Source organism: Melanerpes formicivorus, unplaced genomic scaffold (assembly GCF_026170545.1).
Source record: "Melanerpes formicivorus ecotype bairdi unplaced genomic scaffold, bMelFor1.0.p_v2 SCAF_53, whole genome shotgun sequence".
Taxonomy (NCBI): domain Eukaryota; kingdom Metazoa; phylum Chordata; class Aves; order Piciformes; family Picidae; genus Melanerpes; species Melanerpes formicivorus.
This window is the reverse complement of record NW_027142405.1, coordinates 4,075,187-4,100,090: the sequence shown is the minus strand read 5'-3', so window position 1 is coordinate 4,100,090 and position 24,904 is coordinate 4,075,187. Positions and strand designations below refer to the sequence as shown.

At 40.5% G+C, this 24,904-nt stretch overlaps 1 protein-coding gene across 1 annotated transcript in view; it reads right to left on the bottom strand.

The window, feature by feature from the left end:
- Positions 1-24,904, bottom strand: part of CDKAL1 (CDK5 regulatory subunit associated protein 1 like 1) — a 489,452-nt gene that overhangs the window by 109,120 nt on the left and 355,428 nt on the right. Inside the window, exon 13 of the mRNA XM_068160857.1 lies at positions 10,508-10,570. Coding sequence (XP_068016958.1) covers positions 10,508-10,570 — 63 coding nt within the window. The remainder of the gene's footprint in view (positions 1-10,507; positions 10,571-24,904) is intronic.

The window sequence follows — 24,904 nt, the reverse complement described above, 5'->3', positions numbered from 1 at the left end:
TAAAACAAGCTTTTGGACAGGAGTAAGAAAGAAGAAAAGTAAATGGAATATGTTGACTCCACACAAGACAAAACCCAAGATTATTGGTAATAACCCAAGATTTTGGGTACCAGAGATTACTTGAAATCTTCTGATAATGAAAGCATTGATGCCAACTTGGTTAAAATCTTGAACTTCAAATAACATGTCAAATCTCTGGCTATGTAATTCAATGAAAGGAAGCATTCTCAAAAGCTTGGTTATATGAACAGTTAGGTCAACAGCAAAGTTTAAATTCTTGAATAGTGAAGAACTTGGCTTCTATTTCTATGAGTGGGCTGTCAGGCACTCCTACACCTGCTGCACTGACACCTCCCTCACTGGCACCAACAGTTTCCCACAGCCTTACAAAGCTGTGATGAAGTGCAGCTCTAGAACTAAGGGGCTCCATAAAGAGGAAAAGCAAAGAAAAACATAAGGCTGGGTAAATTAAATGCAATGTTAATACCTGGAAAAGATATTAAACTAACAATAGGTAGGAAGAAATGTGAGGGGGGGGAAGAAAGAAAAAGTAGACAACACAAAGACGAAATAAACTTCTTTTTTTGTCTTTTTGCAGGGGGAGGGGAGTTGAAAAAGTAACAGAATAAAGAGGGAAGAGAAGAAAAATGTAAGAAGGGGAAAGATAACTGGAAAATCCACCCCACTGTGGGTAATGGGGCATGGAGGCACTGGGATGCAAATTTAGCAGAAGCCACTTGGCTGGTTATTTCCAAGGATCTGCTAACCATCCTGGTTCTGTCCAAACAGAACCCCTGCACACTGTGGGGGGAGATAAAGTCCCTGTAGTACACATGGGAAAGTAGCTAGGAAAGGCAGTGTAGGTTGCTCCTCCCATGGGGAAGGGCAAACCCATTCATGGGATTTTCTTTGCTCAGGGGCCTGGATGTACTTGGTGGGTAATGAGAAAAGATGGGGAGACCTGGTGTGTGCCTCAAAGAGATCTAACACTGGGGGAAAGGTAATTTGGAATGTGAGTAATGTGAGTTGCATGTTGCAGAAAGTAATGAAGTAAGAAGAACCCAGACTGATAAAGGCTTGCAAGGATCAAGAGCAACACAGTGGTTGAGACCAGCTGGAGTTGGTGTCCAAGAACAGAATACCCTGCTTCTCCTGTCCTGAACACTCCCAAGTAACATCTGGAGGAGCAGAAGAACATTTTTCTAACAGAGGACTGAGACATTGATATGTCTCTGTATGCTGGATATTGAGATAGTTTTAAATATCTAGATTAGGTTGCAAGTGTAAGGAAGAAAGGATTATTTATTTATTCTTTTAGTGTGAGAACCAAATGAGATAGTTAAATGTATTGAAATGGGTAGAACCTGAGTGTGACATAAATGGTATGGAATAAGGGGTGGAGATTGTATTGGGTTGGAGCTGGAGTTAATTCTCCTCACAGCATCCTTCTAGTGCTGTGTTTTGCAGCAGTAGTTGCTAACACAGCAGTGTTTTGGCTACTGTTGAATAAGTATCCAGGCTGTATCCTTTCAACATTTCCCTGCCCCAAGAGTACATTGAGGGGTGGGCAAGATCTTGGCCGAGCCAGCTGACCCAGACTGGCCAAAGAGGTATTCCATACCATATGATGTCAGCTCAGATATAAGAATGAAGTGAAAAAAGGAAGTGTGGGATTCGTCCACATTATGTTGCTGTTCACAACATTACCTTTGTGAGTAGAGGCAAATGTGAGACCTGAGAGACTATGTTTAATTACTTTTCAAAAAGATCAGTTTAAAAAGACAGAAAAAGTGTTTGTTTAACCTAACCCAGGAAACCTTTCCCTTCTGCTTATCACTGAGGTAACAATCCCAAACAACTCAGCATCAGAGAGCTGTAAATACCCAGTTAGAGCAAAGATCACTAGCACTGAATACAGTTTTAACCAAAGGATTAAACATACATGCACTGCTTGTTTTGCATATATTTTAGGTTTTTGTAAAACAAAACCCAACAAACAAATCATTAGCTTTACAGTGATAAATCCAGGAGTTGTGGGAGTGGTTTTGGTTGTTGTTTGCTTGGGTTTTAAATTTTTTTGGTTTGCTTTTATTTTTTTAAATTCTCTGGATGCAATATACACTTCAGATAAGACTGGGAGTCTCTTAGCCCAAATTCCCTGCTACAGAATTAAAACAGAGCAGGTATACATTTTCCTGTATCACAGTATCACAGTATCACCAAGGTTGGAAGAGACCTCAAAGATCCAAGCTGTCACCACAGACCTCATGACTAGACCATGGCACCAAGTGCCACGTCCAATCCCCTCTTGAACACCTCCAGGGACGGGGACTCCACCACCTCCCTGGGCAGCACATTCCAATGACAAATGACTCGCTCGGTGAAGAACTTCCTCCTCACCTCGAGCCTAAACTTCCCCTGGTGCAGCTTGAGACGGTGTCCTCTTGTTCTGGTGCTGGTTGCTAGAGAGAAGAGACCAACCCCTTCCTGGCCATAAACACCTTTCAGGTAGTTGTAGAGAGCAATGAGGTCTCCCCTGAGCCTCCTCTTCTCCAGGCTGAACAATCCCAGCTATAGCATATTCCAGAGAAAAGTAAGGCTTTTCCTTGCATTGCCTTCCTTGTTTGTTTTCCTATTCTCTGCAAAACCCTGAAACAATTCCTGGTATTTGAACACCCATTTCTAAACTGTGTATTAGCTCACTCTGTGTTACAGATGACAAATTTCAACACAGCTAAATATTAAGTCAAGAAAATGCAGAAGCTTTTCAGACCATTAGATTTTCTTGACTATCATCAAGTAATGTTCAAGTGTGCCATTAGCACAAGGCCACTGCACTGCTCTTCCAAATAGAAATTGCTTTTCTCTTTCAGTAGTCTTCTTTCAAGCCTGACATCATATGAAGAGCACCAAACAGCTTTATGTAACCCTCCTCCAATAGCACTTCTGAACATGAGGGAAAGAAAAAGAGAAGAATGGAGTTAATTTACAGTAAGAATATTTCCATAAAATGCAGTCATATCTGACATCTGTGCTACTCAATTAAAACTGAAATCTGTTTTAAGGCAAGAGATAGCAAAAGGCTCTGTCTCTTTTCACCAATAGCCTATAAAGCCTTTTCATCTTCCAGAAGAACAACTCAAAGCACCCACTTTAGCAAATTCAGGCTACACCTTACATCATAAGCATTGCAACTTCACAGTCTCCTTAAGATTTCATACAGTACTGTTCTTGGAATAAATAGAAGGCAGACTAAAAGGATGTTTGTTATTTCCAGAATCATATATCCAAATAATTACCCCAAAAACCCAAAGGCTGAGACAGTCTCTGAAGAGTACTTTCTTTTTTTTCTGGCTCTAAAGTAAAACCTGCACCTTCACAGCACTTTTACTGCACATGCATATCTTATCAAACAGTTAATATCTGAGAAATATTACTGTCCTTAGGAAGAACAAGAAGAATTACTTGTGGTTTTCAGCAGGTCTGGACTTAGAAAGCACCCAAACCTGCCTTACTTGAACATGTTAGCTGCCACATCCTATATGCAAAACCAACCACTTCCTAATGCCAGTGGCTATGAAAGATGGTCAGCAACAAACACAGAAGCAGAAGATGGCAAAGTTTGGGAGGTCAGAACTACAAAAAAGGTACAAGCACAGATTTCTGAAATATGTGAATCTCACCTGCCAGCCACGTTTAATGCTTTCAGTCTTACACTAGCTCCTTTTAAGAAACCTCACCCATAGCAACACTTTCAACTCTACAAGCCCAGCACTTCCACTTACACATCCTCTCATGCAATCACATCATACCACACTGCAGACTCAGCTTCAAAACCAAACCTTTCAGGATCTAATTAACAGAGTAGTATGGTGATGCCTGCCATCAGAAAGTTAGCCAACACCACGCATTTTAGAGTACTTTTTTTCAGTAGGCATCAGAATTTCTTTGGTTCAATTTTGCTCATTTGTGAAGGATGCACAGAAAGCCCACAGAAAGCTTCCCTGAATACAGGAGGGAAAAAAAGGAAACTGCTCCCTACTGGAAAACTGGTCACAACAGAAGCCCTTAACTTCCCATCTCCTCTTGTTTCTGCTGTTTAACTAAGCAGTGATCACCATGGTGAAGACAGATTTGCTGGTTCTCAGTGCCACCATCCCCCACTTCACTGCCCTGTCAGCCTCTGATCCCCAGAGGCCACCAGCTACAGAACAGGGGCCATAAGGAGTGCAGGACTTAACCTTGCTACCTGACACCAAGGGATTCCAATCCTTCACGCCTTACACAAGACTTTCCCCTTGCTTTTGGATATTTCATGTTCCACACAAGTGACCATGACAATTTTCAGACAATGCCACAGTCTTGAGCACTGCTATGATTAATATTTTTTGTTACTGTCAATGAAAATCACTTAGACCACACAGATATGCCTTCGTAGGCAGTGCCAAAAGAGATTCTACCTGTTTGATAGTGGCTCCTGCCTGTGCCATTGTGAAAACACAGTTTCATCCCCTCATTACTTACAGCCTCTTTCAAGGTGTAGTCATTTAATTTCTACATTTTTTTCTGGCTTAAAAATGCCACAAACTCTTCAGAGCTACAGAACCCAACAGAAGAAAGAGATGCCCTGCAACCACAGTTTAAGGATGGAGCAAGAGTCCATTCACTTTTGAAATAATTGGTTGAAAACCTGCTAAGTGTGGAAGTGACAGCAGCCATTAGCACCTTAAGCATAGCCATGCATAATCTTGTTATTAAACTTCTCTAAGCCAGTTATGCACGTATCTACCTTTATCAAAGCCAGTGGAATACAAGATCAGCACCTTCCTATCACCCAGAATTGCTTACAAGGCTAAGAGCCAGCAGAAACCCCCCACAATTATGTACCTTAATACAATGGTCCAAGTAACTCACCAATCATACAGGCATTGCCTATGGGCTTTTAGTTTTTTGAATGTTTTAACATTTCCAGAACACACTAATAAAGGGTATTTCTAAGCATAAGGCTTAGGGAACATACAACTATTTTAGCACTATTACATCAACGTTTTGAAATAGTAATTATTGTTTTCTTTAACCCTAAGCACTTTCAACAAGGGGAAAAAGATCTCTCAAACAACTCTTTTCAAATCACATGCACATTGGCTTTATTTCTTACTTGGCTGGACACTAAAATAAATCACTTACAGTATCAGACATGACCTTATTTTTTTCACAGATCATGCCCTATGCTTGAGCAAAAGATCCAGGTTGCAAAAGGCAGAAACAACAAATCCTGAGATGAGTTTTAAAAAAGCACAAGTCTCAGAAGATTTCTCACTGTAACAGCACAACGCTGCCAGAGGCATGTACAGACATGCCCTAAGGTCTCTCTTTCTGGCTATCCTCTCAAGAAGGCAAAGCAGCAAAGTGAATGGTAGTTCTGCTATACTGTGTTTACTACATGTAAAAACACTCTTTTGCAGAGGATAAATTGAGGATTATAGTTTTAAACAACTGCTCCAGGGCTAGACTGAACACTTAACTCATCTGACAAGAAGAAAAGGAACCAGGACTCTGTGTTGCTGAATTTGGACACTTGCTGTATATTGAACCCTGGAGCACATATCAAGCTTCTCAAACCTGTGGTTTTGACCAGGTAACCTGCTATCACAACTGCCTTAGTATCTTTCAAAAAACTGGGTCACAAGTTTTAAAGGGCAAACACCAATTGGGAGAAAGATACTAAGGGGAGTTAAACATCTATTGCAGAAAAAACAAAATCCTTGCTGTGTGCAGATTGGAACCTCACAGTGTACACACGAAAAAGCTTCGGCAGAAATTACTTCTGTGCAAACATAATCTTTCAGTACATCAGCTAGCAGAAAACTGGCCAGGTTACAGCTAAGGGTAAAGAGAGCACTCTCCAGCTATCTTATTTTTAATTTTAAATCACTAAAACTATTGATGGTACAGCTTTATGAGGATGTGATCTGGGGTCAGAGTGGCTGGAGAACAGCCAGGCAGAGAGGGACCTGGGGGTACTGGTCGATGGCAGGCTGAACATGAGCCTGCAGTGTGCCCAGGCAGCCAAGAGGGCCAATGGCATCCTGGCCTGCAGTAAGAACAGTGTGGCCAGCAGGAGCAGGGAGGTCATTCTGCCCCTGTATACTGCACTGGTTAGGCCACACCTCGAGTACTGTGTCCAGTTCTGGGCCCCTCAGTTTAGGAAGGATGTTGACTTGCTGGAACGAGTCCAGAGAAGGGCAACAAAGTTGGTGAGAGGTTTGGAACACAAGCCCTATGAGGAAAGACTGAGGGAGCTGGGGTTGCTCAGCCTGGAGAAGAGGAGAATCAGGGGTGACCTTATCACTCTCTACAACTACCTGAAGGGAAGTTGTAGACAGGCAGAGGTTGGTCTCTTCTCCCAGGCAGCCAGTACCAGAACAAGAGGACACAGTCTCAGGCTGTGCCAGGGGAGGTTCAGGTTGGATATTAGGAAGAAGTTCTATACAGAAAGAGTGATTGCCCATTGGAATGGGCTGCCCGGGGAGGTGGTGGAGTCGCCGTCATTGGAGGTGTTGAGGAGGAGACTTGATGGGGTGCTTGGTGCCATGGGTTAGCTGTTTGGGTGGGTTGGATTGGTTGATGGGTTGGACGCGATGATCTTGGAGGTCTCTTCCAACCTGGTTTGGTTTTATTCTGATTTTCACCTTATCTTTCTGGTGGTCCTTGAAAAAGACAAACTGTTCATATGATTGGAACAGCTGTTCTGTTGCTAACTAGAGAAAAGTTACAAAGCAGTCACAACCTGACTCTCAGAAAAGCCAGACTATACATACTCCCACTCTGCATAAACACAGGAAAACTCAAGTATTTCAGAACAAGGGATGGCTTCATCTACAGTCAAAAGTTCTATGCATTTTCACACATGCTACATGGAAACCGTCTGAACAAACGACAATCAAAACACCCACCTGGAGCAGCTTTTCACAAGCAAGATACAGCTCAACGTTTCTTAAATAATTATTAAGTTTTAGAAAGAGTGAATTTTGGAAAGCACTTAGTTGATCAATGACAAAACAAACAAACAAACCCCTGAAAGCCACGCAAACACCCAAAATCTGAGAAAAGTGAGCAAGTTAGTTTTTTTTGTATGTATCTGACATCAAGGATTCAATATATTTCCCAGGCACTCAAGACTGATGCTACAATGATCTTTGTCCGTGGCATGGTATATGGGAGACCCACAGGTTTTGTAGTCAGGAGCTCTGTAAGTGCTAAGGTGACAATGTGGAGCACTAAGGTGACAAGAGAACAGGATCAAACCCCCTTGGATAGGATAAGAATACAACCAAAGGGCAATTTTTGAGGTTTGCTGTTGTGTGGTTTAATCTCAACAATGAGAAGGGAAACTAGATGGCAAACTATACATACTTAAACATTAAAGAATAAAGCTTAATTTATCCTCCTCTGCTATCCACAGAGGTACCTCCCACTTTTCTGACACTTCTGTACAGATGATTTTAACAGCTCTACCCTCTTTGCTGCTGAATTAAGGCCTCAATAGATATAACACTACACACCTGAAAGGGGAAGGAAAAATAAATCCTTGTATTCCCTCTCCATAAAAGAGCTGGGAATGCAGAACCACAAACATTTAAAATGTCTCTCAGGATGCAGTAACTTACATTAGATAGGGAAACATGTATCGGGGTGAATGGCCATCCACAAATAGCTCCTAATACTAATAGCTATTGGTCTCCTGACCAAACATTAATAGCAGTAAGGTTAATAAGGTTGTGTACTTACCCCATTAAAAAGTCACCTTCTAGTTTATTGAGTGAAACATAAACTTGAATGAAAATTTTCTGACTTTTTTTTTCTATCTGATATCTCATCATACATGAATGAAGTCCTTTCAGTCCTGTCTTAGCCACTGTGGTTCAAGACTTCTGGTTTAACTGCTGTCACCAAGGCCCAGTTTATCGCCTTTAAGGTTATCTCTTTTCTAGATTAGAAAGATTCTGAGAGGAAAATCTTCTAATCAACCAACTAAGAATCCTGTAAGCCAGTAAGTCAAGTCGTACATGCCATGATCCTCCATCACCAACACCTTCACAAAGTCATCATAAAATCTTTTTATGCTTACTGAAAATAATCTACGAAACAGCAATCGCCCCCAAATACAACCCTTCTGCCATGGAAATCAAACAAAATAGAATAAAACTAATACAGACCTCCACTTGAAAGAACTGTATTTTCAACTAATGTTGATTACTGTTAGATTTAATATAAAAATTAAAAGCCCTCCCCTGGAGGGCTGCAACAATTGTGAAACTGGCAGCTGAGGTGGAAATTAGAAGAACAGAGCAAGAAATCTGCAGTGAATTTGCTGCAGCCACTACAAATGGGGAGCAGTTAGCATAAGGAAAACCTTCACTGTTAAGTGGAAAAATAAATGAAGATCATCTTTTTAATAAACCTTCCTTCCCCTGCACCTTTTTATTCTCACATATATATGCAGAATGTGCTTGGAAGCAGGAAAAGAGTGGAGCTTCAAAAATCACTCGTCAAACAATTGTGCTACTTTTAATAATTTATTGAAGGTCCTAAAACAAAGATCAAAAGGGAATATATCTAAGCATTTATATTCAATTCCACATTGCCTGATGACTAATTTGTAAAGAGTGCACAAGTCTTCACAACTGAAGCCAAAATCATTTGAGGATACTTTGATATAATGCCACAAAGGATATGAGCAGGAAGGCAGCAGGAGTTACAAACGGCTAAGCTCCATTAAAAGTGCTAATAAAAGAATAATGGAATTTCCTCGTACTATGAATAAAAAGTGTTTGGTACAGGAGAATTGAGATGTGCAGAGGAATATCAAAGCTTCTGGCTCATCAGTTGCTTCTCCTTATTAGATCTTAATTGATTTACTATTACACTCACTTTAAAATGCTTCAACTCAAAAAAGCAATGATCCCACTCAATCTCATGTCACAATAATTTCCTTTACTCTTCACATTTCTCAGTTTTCACAGGCTCTTAATATCTGCTTTACCAATCCTTGTAAATAATGCAAGCTTATCTATAAAAAATACTTCTAAGTGATGGATTTAACTTGAAATGATATATAGCTGTTAAAACTATAGAATCCACTTAATGTTTGACAACGGCTTCTCAAACTGTAAACTTCCAAGCTGCTGGTCAGCATGGAACTGTCATAGCAACAACTTCCTTCATAAATGTAATCCATTCATATTCACACAATGTAGTTCCTTCTCATAGACATATGTACAGTTACACACATGCATGCATGTGCTCATACATGGAGACAGGTGCACATATATACACCCACATCTACCACCTTCTTCCCCCAGATATAAACCCCAGCTGTTTTTCCCAATGTATAACTATTTGGTACACGGCCAGAGACGAAAGGGGTAGAGTTCAGAACCTTCCTTTGAAAAGTTTAGACAAATACTTGTTGCAAGGTCACACATGCTTTGCAAAACGGAAGTAGCAAAGGCAGTCGTAACTGCTGACAAATTGCTAAAGGATTTAGTGCACTTGCTTGAAAAACACACCCACAGGTACATCCAAGATCAGAGGAACTCCCCCAACATACTTACAAACCTACTTAAGTCTCCTTCAGTCTGCTGCTTAATGCTCTCTTTGGCATAAAAAGCCCATGACAAAAGTGTAGCATAGAAATGCTGCGGTCTCTATCTCTTGGTTATCCAAAATCTTCTGCTAACAGCTTTAACTTTTTATGTCACATTACAATGTTGTTACAAGAGCAACCTTTATTATACTCCATGTTACAGGAGCAGAAAACAAGCTTGGATTTTAGTTTGAGTTTTTGTTTCTTTGGGTAGGGGGTTTTGGTTTTTGGTTTTTTTTTTTTGAGTAGGGGGTTTTGGTTTTGGGGTATTTTTTGGGGGGGTTGTTTGTTTGGGTTTTTTTGGTTGTTTGTTTTGGTTTGTTTTACTTGGTTGTTTCTTTAAACCTTCCCAGGCTTCACAAATAACAAATAAGGACCAGTTTATAATGATGTGTATTTCTTCTTCCCCCAGACAACCATCAGGCTGTTCAGCAAAGCAGGCTCTTCCAATGTTGCCTCCAGAATCAATAAGTAATTCATTAGTATCATGTATCTCAGGGCCTAACTGACACAACAGGCTAAGCAACATACTCAAGAGCAACACAGTCTCTAAATAGAGAGAAAAAAAGAGGGGAATTCGATACCACATATGGTCATTTTGCAGGACTTAGTGTCAGTCTATAAATTATACTTCTGTGAGATTAAAGTGAGTGGTTTCACAAATCAGCAAATGCAGCATTTCAAGCTTGGCTTGAAGCAACAAACATTTATATGATAGCAGAATTTAAGAAACATGAAGACCCTAGCACTTTCAGTTTGATAATTTCCTCTCATTTTTGCATTAACCATAAAACACAGTTATCATGATTGTTTGGCACTATTCTTAACAACAAATGTAGGTAACGTATTCTGTCTTACCTTATGATCATAGGGACTGTATGAATGAAACAGCTGGGACAGGTCCTTTGTTCTCTGTTTTTTCTGAAAAGCAGTATCCATAAATAAATCACATTAGAAAAGTTAAAGGAAAAAAGAAAGAGACTACTGATTTAAAGAGCTGTATGCAGGTACAAACATATTCTCTCCCTACTTTGTTAATGGAACCGTAGGTATGAAGAGCGGTGTATGCAGATTAAGGATATTAAATAGCACAGGAAAGTATTAGCATATATATTAACAATATTAAGAACACATCCTTAATAAATAATAAACACTAACCTAGGGAACACCAGTGGAATGAGTAAGCAATTCAGATTTGCTTTCATTTCTGCACAATAAATCATAAACAGAATACAGATAACGAAATTTGAAGATCAGCCTCCAATCTTGCAAAGACTTGTCCGCTCTTCTAGCATGTACATGCAGTCTTGCTTTAAAGCAGCTTATGTTTCAAGGAAGTCACTTTGGAGAAGAGTAATTTATTATTTTTTAATGTCTTCTGATGCTAATATTCTCATTGCCTTGATTGTGGAAAATTAATAGGTGGTATGCCATTTAATGCCAAGGCAAAGGGGAAAAAACCTCCTTGTGTAAAGAGCGAAGTTCAAAGACAAAAGCTGCTTAATCCAGCTTCTGCTGAAATCAGTGAAAGAGCTTTCAGTGATTTCAGCAGATGTTAAATAGAATCTCTTAGCTGCATTCTATGGAAGTGGGGCAGGGAGAGGAGAACACCGCCATCTCGTAATGCAGGGATGAGCCACAAATAAGACCAAACTTTTTATCACACCAAAACTGATGTTTCCTTATCTCATAGCTCAGGAAGGCAAAGAATTGCATGTTGGAAAATGTGTAAAGGGGAGACAACTACAAGAACTCCTTGCCTGTAGCCTGTACCATTGCTTTATTTTAGCCATTGGTTCCATAAAAGTAGATGGCAGAATCTGTTCGTATTTCCAGCATGCTTGGAACTAAATAGACAGCGGCAGCACTGCGGTCTTTTAACTTCTGAAAACTATAGGACAATTCAGGAAATTGTGATTATGCACAATGAACTATGGATTTCCTTTCTTTACACAGTTTTAATAGTTCAGTGAAATGTTCAGATGCAGCAACTCTGCCATAAAAGCTGGAAATTTAGCTATTAGTATGAATTTATGATAGCTGCATATTTCTGAGTCATTAAAGATATCAGATTAATATTACTACTTCTGCTGAGGCCTCTACCTATGTTTTAGTTATGATTGCTAAGGAGTCAAGAAAACTGTTTTTGACTCACTGTCCCTCTTCAAACAAAATTTTGTTTCCAATATGAAAAGGTTACTTCTGTCAGAGACAATGCTATTAAATTACCATAGGTAATACCTAACAGGACTTGTTTTCTGAGTTTACTGAGAGGCCTTTAAAATCAGTAGACTTATATTTTAAAAGCTATTTCTATTAGTATAGACTCCCTCAGCAACTGAAAATGCCTTTGCCAAATGAAAGATACCCCTTAGCAGAGGATTCTTCAACCTCTAACCCTACCACTACCTCTTTTACTTCTAATGTGAGGAAACCCACTCAACTAAAAGCATCAGGTAGCACAAGCCAAATTCCATCACCACTCTACAAGGACTTATTTCCTGGTAGTGTCTTTATACACAGTGGAAGTGCTTTAAATACTATACAAAGGATTTGGAGAAATGTGATAATAAATTTAAAAGAAACATCAACATTATTATTAAGCAACTACTTCAAGACTTAATGCAGAATCATGTCAGAAGTTGACAAAAACATTTTAGCTTGGAATCTGGAGACCTTCGCTAATCTTTCTAGACAAAAGCCCCACCACTAAATCCAGAAGTCATCTAATTCCTGGTTTGTTTTTTTTTTTTTTCTGAGACTATTTATCTTCTATCCATTCTGAATGCACACAAAATGCTTTTGAGTACCTTCACTGCAATGACACTCCACAAAACTGTATGACAGAAACCCTCTTATACTTCCACTCTCAAACCATGGCCAAAATGCTATTTATGCACGTAGCTAGAGAAAATGAAGAAAGAAGATGGCTTGTAGTCTTCCACCTTTTCTTATAGGCAGTTATGTTTTCTTTCCTACCTTTCCACTAGAGGCAGAAGTTTTGCTTTTTGTACAAAACCCAAAACGCTACTAACTGGGGAAATGTTGGAAGTTCACAATGACTTGGAGCTTGGAATTAAACTTCTGGAGAGGCACATAAGAAAATGCTGTCCTTCATATGCTTAGCTGATCTAAATCTAAACAGCATTTGGCTACTTTGTAGGAACTCTGAATGGACAGAGGCAAAAATGTCTTCAGCACAGAGTTGAGGTTGCTTAGTGACATTTTGTGTCTTTCTGGAACACCAAGTTCTGCTTAACTGAGCTCTTGAAAAAACAGAAATACAGAACATTTAGAAACAGAGACTAATAAAAGGACAAGGAATTCATGCTGCTTCAGCTGCATATCTCCTTCAACTCCTACAGCAGGCATTAACCATATGATATTAAGGTTTTTTTTGCATGAAGAAAAGGCACAATTCCCAGCCCACCTGTATCTAGTGTAAAGCACATAATAAAACAGGCTTCTCCATGTGTAGACGTGATAGAGGAAAACGTGGAGCCCAAAAGCTCCTTCTCCTTTATTGCCTCCAGAGGACTATTTCAGTCCCCAAACTGCCTATCCTACATACATTTCCCCAGAATTGTTTCCCTTTAATGCAGCTTCATACTTCTATTTATCTTTGTTTTGCTTAGTCCAATATCCCTTTCAAGTACTCCCTTAACCAGTATACCAATATTTTAAATCCCCCTGTCTTAAAGGATAGTAGAAATAAAGGATCATTTTAGAACACATCTGGAATGATAAACCAATAAAGCCAGAATTAGTGACCTTTTCTAATGCTTTAATTGGACTACATAGTGGATTATTATCCTACTTTTGATCAGGAAACATCATTTAAAGAACAAATAAGTAGAGTGTAAAAAAAAACAAAACCCCATAACTAAACAAAATACAGGATGAATATGTCCAAAAAGTTTAAAATCTTTTGGACAGAAGTTAATCAGCACAGAATTTTGTGTTGACTATTTCTAAAAAATAAAGCTGAACTTAAAAATACCTATTCTTTTTTTGCAAATAATGATGGGGAAAGAGGGTAAAGGTATCTGGATGAGGACAGTGAGTCCATCATCAGTAAATTTGCTGATGACACCAAGCTGGGGGCAGGAGTTGATGTGCTGGAGAGTAGAGAGGCTCTGCAGAGGGACCTCAACAGGCTGGACAGATGGGCAGAGTCCAACGGCATGAGATTTAACACATCCAAGTGCCAAGTTCTGCACATCGGCCACAACAACCCCATGCAGAGCTACAGGCTGGGGTCAGAGTGACTGGAGAATGGCCAGGCAGAGAGGGACCTGGGGGTACTGGTCGATGGTAGCCTGAATATGAGCCTGCAGAGTGCCCAGGTGGCCAAGAGGGCCAATGGCATCCTGGCCTGCATCAGGAACAGTGTGGCCAGCAGGAGCAGGGAGGTCATTCTGCCCCTGTACACTGCACTGGTTAGGCTGCACCTCGAGTATTGTGTCCAGTTCTGGGCCCCTCAGTTTAGGAAGGATGTTGACTTGCTGGAACGTGTCCAGAGAAGGGCAACAAAGTTGGTGAGGGGTTTGGAACACAAGCCCTATGAGGAAAGACTGAGGGAGCTGGGATTGCTTAGCCTGGAGAAGAGGAGACTCAGGGGAGACCTTATTGCTCCCTACAACTACCTGAAGGGAGGTTGTAGACAGGCAGAGGTTGTTCTCTTCTCCCAGGCACCCAGCACCAGAACAAGAGGACACAGTCTCAAGCTGCACCAGAAGAGGTTTAAGCTGGAGGTTAGAAAGAAATTCTTCATAGAGAGAGTGATTGCCTATTGGAATGGGCTGCCCAGGGAGGTGGTGAAGTCACCATCATTGGAGTTGTTTAGGAGGAGACTTGATGGGGTGCTTGGTGCCATGGTTTAGTTGATTAGGTGGTGTTGGATGATAGGTTGGATGCAATGATCATGAATGTCTCTTCCAACCTGGTCTATTCTATTCTATTCTATTCTATTCTATTCTATTCTATTCTATTCTATTCTATTCTATTCTATTCTATTCTATTCTATTCTGAATAAATTTTTACAAATTTAAAGTAACTATACCAGAAACTAAACAATATAGGCTCACACATTTATATTACACTTCCCTAGTGATGCACTTTTCATACTCAAGTGATAATTACCTGCCTTTCAAATGACATTAATACAGCCTAATATGTGTTTGTTTTTCTTTCAGGCATGGTACTGCTCTGTGATGTTTAATGTGAAGTGGAATTACAATACCACCGAGCTATTTTTATTAAAGATTACTTAGAAGCAGCTTGAATGGAATATCTTCAGTTTTTCATCTAGAAGTAAAAGGGACACAAATTACTCCCCAATCTGAAGGTATCACTGGTTTCCTTTAGACTTCCCTTCCCATTATAAATAGACTATTTTCATCCTCAAGGCTCTTCATAATTCCATTTCTAACACCATTACAGATTCAACCAGTTCCGTAGAAGGTGTCAGCCTCAATACATTGCCAGCAAGGTTCACTTGCTTTAGCTTTCCTGCTTCTATCATTTAAAATCTCCCCAGCATATGGGCTCCTTTTAGGAAAAGGGACACCTATCTGTTTCTTTCCAAATACCCTTCTTTTCCTTCATGATCACAGTTAATAGTAATATTTGTCAAGGCAACCCAGTGAATGTCTTTATTTCAGTTCTTTCCCCTCACCTAACATCCTCTCCCTATCTTGTACACACTGCTGATCAGAATTAAAAGTTTTATTTTGCCATGGGAACCATATTTAATTTAGAGCTTATAATGCATTTCACACACTCCACCATGCTAACAACCAAGAGCAACACTGTTTCTCTTTCAAACAAGGGAAAATCACATTACCTGCTTGTATCTAATGGAATACATAATTCAGTATTTAAATTACATTAAGCTTCATGAGCCAAGGTAGAATTTAACTACAAGTTTGATAGACTTCAGGAGAAGAATGAAACAGCTTTGCAAGTATTTTCACAGTTTTCTTCCCCAGTATTACCAAAAGCATGGAGGCTCCATCAGAACAGATGAGCAAAACCCAGAAGATTGGAGCTTTTGTTTCTGAAACAGCTCGTCTAACACATTTTGTGTTATGGCATTCTCTAACTTCAGTAACATGCATTTTCTGAGCAATAACAAAGTTGTGTCTGTCTTTTCTCCCATATTACATCTGTGACCTCAACGCTACGAAGGCCCTGGGTAGTTCCAAACTCCAAATTTTATAGAACAAAATGGAGTTGGGAGCACCCTATCTAGACTGCAACTGGCCTAACTTTAATCTCCAAAGAGTTATTTGGCAAAACACCAGAGAGAGGTGTAGCAACCACTCCAACCAAGATATATTTAACCCCCTTGCTAGCACAGTCAATCCATAAAGGCTTAAATTTATGTACCTATAACCACAATACAGATATGAGCCAAGCCACTGAAACTGCCACATTATCAAAGTTTACAGATTGCTTTTTGTTCTGCAAAACAATTTGTGGAAAAAAAAAAAGTGATCAGAAACCAGTGAACCATTCTCTTTGACCTTGAGTTATTCAGTGTATCACCCTCTTACAAACGATCTTTAAAGAAAAATGTTGTGCCCTGGCCAGATTGCTTGATAAAATCATAAATGGTGTTCATCAGGTTCTTGTGATTGTGCCCTGGAAGGTCTGAAAGGGCAGAAGTGACAATACAGGCCTAACAAGTTTTCTACTTTCTATAGCTAGTTCGATTCTACTGACTTCATTCCTGCCTTTCTGATCACACCTATAATGAAGCATTAGCTAGTCTTTCTGATCTGACCTATCCAAACTACTATGTTAAAATAGACTCACTGCTTCTACTGTAACTATCAATACATGTGTGTTGCATCATTTAGCTTGGATCAAGAAATTACTTTTTAATAATTTTGGATCCATGCATTGAAAACGTCACTTAGAGTACACCAAGTGTTATATATCACAGTATCACAGTATCACTAAGGTTGGAAGAGACCTCAAAGATCACTGAGTCCAACCTACCACCACAGACCTCATGACTAGACCATGGCACCAAGTGCCACGTCCAATCCCCTCTTGAACACCTCCAGGGACAGTGACTCCACCACCTCCCTGGGCAGCACATTCCAATGACTAATGAGACTCTCTCGGTGAAGAACTTTCTCCTTACCTCGAGCTTAAACTTCCCCTGGCACAGCTTGAGACTGTGTCCTCTTGTTCTGGTGCTGGTTGCCTGGAAGAAGAGACCAAACCCTTCCTGGCTACAACCACCTCACAGGCAGTTGTAGAGAGCAATGAGGTCACCCCTGAGACTCCTCTTCTCCAGGCTAAACAATCCCAGCTGCCTCAGCCTCTCCTCATAGGGCTGTGCTCAAGGCCTCTCCCCAGCCTTGTTGCCCTTCTCTGGACACGTTCAAGTGTCTCAATGTCCTTCTTAAACTCAGGGGCCCAGAACTGGACACAGTACTCAAGGTGTGGCCTAACCAATGCAGAGTACAGGAGCACAATGACTTCCCTGCTCCTGCCGGCCACACTATTCCTAATGCAGGCCAGGATGCCATTTGCCCTCTTGGCCACCTGGGCACACTGCTGGCTCATATCCAGGTGGCTGTCGATCAGCACCCCCAGGTCCCTCTCTGTTTGGGAGCTCTCCAGCCACTCTGACCCCAGAATTTCAGCAGTTTTCCTCAGTCTTCCAAGATGGTGGACATTTTTTCCCAACTCCAGTTAACAACAGAACATTGCAGTGATCCTGTCTTGGGGATTAGGGCAACATAAACAGTCACAGTTTAGTCTATTTTATATTTTAAGTAGAGATACTTATTCAGGAAAAAATTCAAAACCAGCATATGATCTTCATAAGATCACCTGTCAACCTATTTGAAGATAATTTCTTGAAGGATCCATTTTCAATTAAGCCACAGACATCACTATTTCTTCCTCCTTACCTCCCATAAAAATTCAGCTACGTTATATAGACTCTACAAACGTACACATTTTACAAATATTAGTGAATTCTCTTCCTTCTGGTACAATTCAAGTTCTTTAAATTAGTTTAGGATTAATGTTTGTTATTCCTGTCATCTTTCATAACAAAATCTCCCCCTTAGCAGAGAACAACATTATGCAAAATTTATTCTTCAGACACTCACAAAGATGCCCTTAATTGCAGAAAAGGCCTTCAACACTCATTCATCCTGAGGGTCCTTAAGTAGTTTGTAAATGCTGTCTCACTTCTGGTACATTTAAATGCCTGGAATTCATCCTGAAATTTCATAATCTGTATGAGGGGGGTATTTTCTAAGGATGGCACTGTAACTGATGAGGAAAACTGTTTAGCTCAAAAAGATTTTGTAGAAAAAAGTATCCACCAGAAACTTGGCCTGGGGTATCAGTCATATTCCAATTAAGATAGACACTAAATCAGAAATACAATGATTGGTCACAAGTGACAAAATGAGTTTGAATATATATTGCTATTGCACCCAGTTGTGCAATAATATAAACCAGAATGAACTGCAATCTACATTTTAGTGGTGAAATGCAATTTTTATATATGTTAAGCCCGGGACACGTATGGGCCTACATATATACACCCAGGATTCGCCTGCCTGCAGTGCACTTTTCCCCTTCTCTTAATCTGGTGATATATCAGTGTGCTCTATTGAACTGCAGCAGCACTGAAAGCACTAGGTCTTACAGCATTCCAGGAGGAATAAAAAGAGTAGAGATGTGCTCCAGAAAGTACAACGTGTACAAACAGTGAGTGATAAACAGAGCCCAAGTACTCGCTGTGTGGGAGATACCACTTGTGTACCCACAACAGACAAATTCACCAGACACATGCAAATTGTCCTCGCTTTACCTTTATCTATTATTCAGTCATCTGCTCTGTTCATGGTTTTTCAGCAATTCCAAGTTCCATGTCAATTTTTAGCCCAGTGACTGGAGAAGTAGCAAAAAAGTTGGTGAGGGGTTTGGAACACAAGTCCTATGAGGTGAGACTGAGGGAGCTGGGGCTGCTTAGCCTGGAGAGGAGGAGGCTCAGGGGAGACCTTATTGCTCTCTACAACTACCTGAAGGAAGGTTGTAGACAGGCAGAGGTTGGTCTCTTCTCCCAGGCAACCAGCACTAGAACAAGAGGACACAGTCACAAGCTGTGCCAGGGGAGATTTAGGCTGGATGTTAGGAAGAAGTTCTACCTAGAGAGAGTGATCGCCCATTGGAATGGGCTGCCTGGGGAGGTGGTGGAGTCACCATCATTGGAGGTGTTCAGGAGGAGACTCGATAGGGTGCTTGGTTGCATGGTACAGTTGATTAGGTGGGTTGGATGATAGGTTGGACATGATGATTGTGATGGTCTCTTCCAACCTGGTCTGGTCCATGCCATGCCATGCCATTCATTCCATTCCATTCCATTCCATTCCATTCCATTCCATTCCATTCCATTCCATTCCATTCCATTCCATTCCATTCCATTCCATTTGAATGGCAGAAGACAAGAGTTCCAAAGCACTCAGTGACCTGATTGGCTGTGATGGCTTAGGATTACCAAAGACAAAAAGGGTCACCAGGAACTGAGTGCAGGATATTTCAATGTCCTTTTCTTCCAAAGCATGTTTTATGGAGCATCATAAATGTTGCATGATTTGCAAATGATAGACAAGCTAATCATGAGGATGACTGGAGGGCTGGAGCACATCTCCTATGAGGGCAGATTGAGAGAACTGGGGCTGTTCAATCTGGAGGAGAGGAATTACAGGAAGGATCTGGACATGCTGAAGCATGTCCAGCAAAGGGCCACGAGGATGATTAGAGGGCTGAAGCTCCTCTGTTGTGAAGAAAGACTGAGAGAGTTAGGGTTATTCAGTCTGGAGAAGAGAAGGCTCTGAGAAGACCTTTTTGTGGTCTTCCAATATTGGAAGGGGGCCTACAAGAAAGCTGGGGAGGGACTTTTTCAAGTGTGAGGTAATGACAGGACTAGGAAGAATGGAACAAAAATAGAAATGGGTAGATACAGAATGGATGTTAGGAAGAAGTTCTTCACCATGAGGGTGGGGAGACTGGAACAGGTTGCCCAGGGAGGTGGTGGAAGCCTCACCCCTGGAGTATTATAAGGCCAGGCTGGATGTGGCTCCAAGCAAGCTGATCTAGTGTGAGGTGTCCCTGCCCCTGGCATGGGGGTTGGAATTAGATGATCCTTGAGGTCCCTTCTGTCACACCTAACCTGTCACACCTTCCAACCCTGACAATTCTATGATTCTAAGCTTAGAGACCTCCATGGTACAAAGCAATTAATTAGATCAAATGTACATTGAAATAATTTAAATGCAAACTGTGGGTTTAAAAAAATAAGGAGTCTGTAGTGTTTTTAAAACAATAAATACATTTGAAACCAGATGGACAGCACTGGCAAATTTTGTTCCTGGAGTCTATAATAACAAGCACAAAATTAATATCCTTAACCAGAGCCTATTTATGCTAGGCAATAAAGACACTGAAGTAATAAAGCTTAAACTATTTCAGTAGCATAATTAATATCAGACCTGGATAGGTTCTTAATTTGCTATCTCTGTTAAATCATAAATTATTAAATCTAAACCATGTTCTGATTTGAGGGAGTCTGGAATTGCCAAAGCTGGAGGGTTTTTGTTCAAAAATGGGTAAGATTTTTATGTTCTGCTGCATACATCCAATTTCAGGCATTAAATTATGGGCAATACTACTTTATGCCTACACTAGCTATGCTAGCACCATTTCCAGCTCTGAGCAGGCTGTTTCATCAGGTGTACTAGAACTCTGAGTGAAAGGAAGAGGAAAATTTCCAGTATTAAAGAAGCTACCTAACTATAATTCAAGTAAAATTTATAAAAAGACACAGTTAAAACTTCCTCCATGGTTCTTCCACTTCATTATGAGCTAGTGAGGAGGACAGAAGGGCAAAGAATACATAAATGTAACACCCAGTTGCTACAGAGGTCTTTTATCTACCAGCTTGTTTGAATAGGTTCTTTAGGCATGTATGGATTTGGATACAGCTGTAACAGAAAACAGGCCCAAACCAGTAATGTTACCTGCTGAAAATGTAGCATATGGAAATTTCCAACAATCAGTAAGCTCTGAAAACTAGTACTGGTGCTGAATCATACATCTGCAGTAACTTCACAAACTCGAGACAACAGTCTGTTCAATCTGCAAAAGGCCATTATGATCAACAAAAGATAAAGAGACTCACACCACATCCAAGAAGACTTCTATGGGCAGATGGAGACTGCAGGATTATATTTACAAGGAACAAAGATCCCTCTGAGGGACTTTCCAAACATCTACCTTGAAGCCACAGGTTGACCTGTTAAGCACACACCTGGAGCTGACCTCCTAGCTTCTACCCATAATGACAGGTGAGCATGCAAGTGAATGCCAGGAACTAAATGAATGTGTTGTGCAAACAGCTACCTGCTTTTAACAACAATGGCTTGCTTCTACTAATAACAAGAGCTTAATGAATAGAAGGTGTTTGAAGAATTTTTCTTTCTCTCTCTGCCTCACTTCAATTCCTGTTCAGGAAAGAGGGAATTTACAAAACAATCCTTAAACTTCCTGTAACATTCTAACCTAAAGCCCTAGATCAAAACACATAATTCATAATTACTCATAAAGGAAAAAGATGAACATTAATATTTTTTTCATCCTCACCTGTCTTACCAAGACAGAGACCACAATGTGCAGGCTTCCAACATACTCCTTGTAGCTGTGTATTCATAGAATCACAAAATGTTAGGGGCTGGAAGGGACCTTGAGAGATCATCTAGTCCAACCTCCCTGCAAGAGCAGGATCACCTATACCAAATCACACAGGAACATAATCAGGTGGGCTTTGAATATCTCCAGAGAGGGAGACTCCACAACTCCCCTGGGCAGCCCGTTCCACTGTTCCATCACCCTCACAGTGAAAATTTTTTTTCCTCATGTTTCCATGGAACTTCCTATGCCTCAGCTTCCACCCACTGCCCCTCGTCCTGTCATTGGGTGAGAAGAGCCTAACTCCATCCTCTTGGCACTCTCCCTTTACATGTTTATAAACACTAATGAGGTCACCCCTTAGTCTCCTCTTCTCCAAGATAAAGAGCCCCAGCTCCCTCAGTATCTCCTCGTAAAGAAGATGCTCTACTCCCTTAATAATTTTTGCACATCTGCACTGAACTCTTTCAAGCAGTTTCCTGTCCCTCCTGAACTGAGGGGCCCAGAGCACTTTGTACTGTGATTTAAATGCAAGAGATCCTGATGACATTCTATATAAACTTGAAGAACAATGTCATAGTCTTGGAAAACTTTAACAAACTATGCTTGGGTGGGAAATACAGAAGGATACACTCTTCTGCATTTTTCTAAGCAATTGCAATGGACCTTAAAGCATAAAAGCCTACCAATATGAAGAAAGCTCCGTGACGCCACTAAACTCATTTCATTCAATTACATTTCCACTTTTTGTCTTCTAAAATTTTCTGAGAAAATTATCTAGCTATAAAATAAAACTGTCTTGAAAATTATGTAAAATGCTGGTTAGTAGCTTTGTCTAACCACCCACCCTCCCCTCCCCCGTCCCCCCCTCTCTCCACCTTCCTTTGAATTCATCACACAAACCTGCAGTTCTCTCTGCACACCCACCAAATGGTTTAAAGGTACAGCATAAAAGAAGTCAGATGTTTTGACCACCTTTAAAACAAGGGAAAAAAGAAGGATCCAGGCTTTCACAGGTCAGTCAGCTTATATACTTCCAGAAAAAAAAAATAGGCAGAAAAATAAGCAAAACTACTCATAAGGACTCAGAAAGTAAGACCAAGACCCAGCACTGATTTGCCACTAACCAACAGCTGTATCAATCCCATCAGAGACTAACTGGATTTGCAGAGAAGAGAAATCATAGCTATCCTGATGCTTTGTAAGGCTTTCTGCAGTACCCCACATGTTGTTCTCATATAAAAAGACATGGAAACATGGTGTAACTGTAACTACTACTGAGCAAGTACAACACTTGCTGGAAAATGTTAACTTGGAATACTTCAATCATTCAATGACAAATATGAAGGATTATGCATTGATTTTTTTCCTTCATGGTCTAACTCTCTAGTCTCAAACTTGCCATAAAAATCTTCACTCAGGTCTTTATTCTGGCAGAGCAGCAAGCAGTAAATGAAGGTGTACTGCTGAAAAAGCAAAGTACAGTAGAGCGTCAGCAGTCAAACTCAGACTTCAATCAGTCTTGGCTTTTCTCACATGTAAAGTACATCCTGCATGTTATGCCATGAATTATTACATGTGTTGGAGGGGATGGCAGGGGCCAAGCATTATTAACACACCAGAAGCAGTTATCATAGCTGCATCTCGTTCCTGGGGCATTTAATGCCATTTAGTCAAAGCACTTAACAAGAGAGCTCAAAGGTAGTGATGGCAGACCAGAGCAGCAGTGCTGTTGAAAAAGTGGCATCGCTCTTTTTCCTATTTGTTTTCCTTTTTCTTTCCTTTTCTCCCACTTCCTGACCTCCTCAGCTCTCTTCTTTAACATTAGAAGAATGTCCCTACATATTCCTAGTGTATGATCTTTGGATTGGCTACCATTAAGCTAAGACAAGATGCATTACTGGTTCTGATACATCTGTATTAGAAACAAGACACATGATCTGTTCCTTTCTAGGCATTTAAATCACATTAACTTATCAAACACCATCCAAATTTACACACTTCTACTTGAAAGTGCTTAAAAATGCTTGGCTCTCTCGCACAGCACAGAATACATGAAACTCTATAAAGTTATTTCTAAATCCATCCCAGACAGCAGGCAAATTCTTCCCCTGCCATAGCTCCAACTCTGGCTTCTGTAGGCACATGTGTCACATCGCTACCCATTAAGGCCTGAAGCACATGCTCAAAGGCAGGAGCAGCCCTCAACTGTCATCTCTCCTTACTGTCTGCTCACCGGGGAGCCTACCAGTCTTTTCTTTGATGGTACAACCACAAGGTTCAGCTTTGCCCTCTTTTCTTTGAGAGTTGTGAACAGAGCAAAACGTGTCCTTTGCACAAGCAATGCTATTCCAGCTGCTCTCCTGCTGCTTGGGCTGTCTGATGACAGATTTTTATTTTCATTTCCTAGCAATGAACATTCAACAGTTAACAAGCCCAGAGTATAGATTGATTAGGGTTTAGATTCCATAGGAGTTTTGCCTGAACACAATGTTTGAGGGTAGATGGATGACAGAGGAGTAAACCACCTGCGGTATGGTTGGATGGGCATAGTACGTTCCTGCAGTGAAGAAACAGAACATGTGTCTGGCCATCCTTGAACCAAAAGCAGCTGCTAGCCTTGAGCAAATGTTGCTCTAGGTTGCTGAAAATTGAGCTTTGTGAGACAGGGTGAGACACTCTTAGATGCGAGATAAGGTCTCACATTTTTGTCCACCATGGACATGGCATGCCTGCCATACCCTTCATGTACTGAAAGGCTTTAATAACTCTCAGCTATACACCTAAGAGAAAATATCCTGTACCTGTATATTTCTGAAGCAAATTATTGTTGAGATCAAATAGTAGTTCAGCTGTGAAGTTTGTAACTTGGCTATTCACTTTGGTATAGTGTGCACAATGCTTAATACAATTAATACAAAGAGAAAAGCTTAAGGAGACACTCTTCAGAGGAATTAAAGGAAAGGTTCAGTAGTAGAGATACAAAATTTTCTAGCTGGGAGCAAGGTAATTATTTGATGATACACAGAGAGAAGGAAAGAGTTTGTAAGAGAAAGTGAAGATATAATCTTTTAGCTAGATACCTAAAAAACCCAACAAACTAACTATACCACTAACTGGAAGTGGAATTGCTAACCCTACTGAAAACATATAAAGGCTGGAATCCACACTGCACTTGAGGGGAGTATAGTCACAGAGCTGCTGCCAAGTTACTGCTCTCAAAACAGTTGCCACCTTCTATTCTCAGCAGAGATGAACCTAATTGTACCTTACTACAATCCTTATTTTCGAAGTGGCTATTTCCTCTTGTTTCCAGGGGATGGAAATAAAGCTGATCCTAAAGTGATGATGTCTCCTAATGCTTTCAAGGAATTGTGATGGACCAAATCTCAAATAATGGAGACAGAGATCTCTCAAGTTCCCAGGCGAGGAATAGCTACCTTGAAAATATAAACTTAATAGAAATTCAAATTATCAGGAACATAAAGACTACTGATCCTGAATTTTAGAGAAAAAGAGCCACTTTAACAC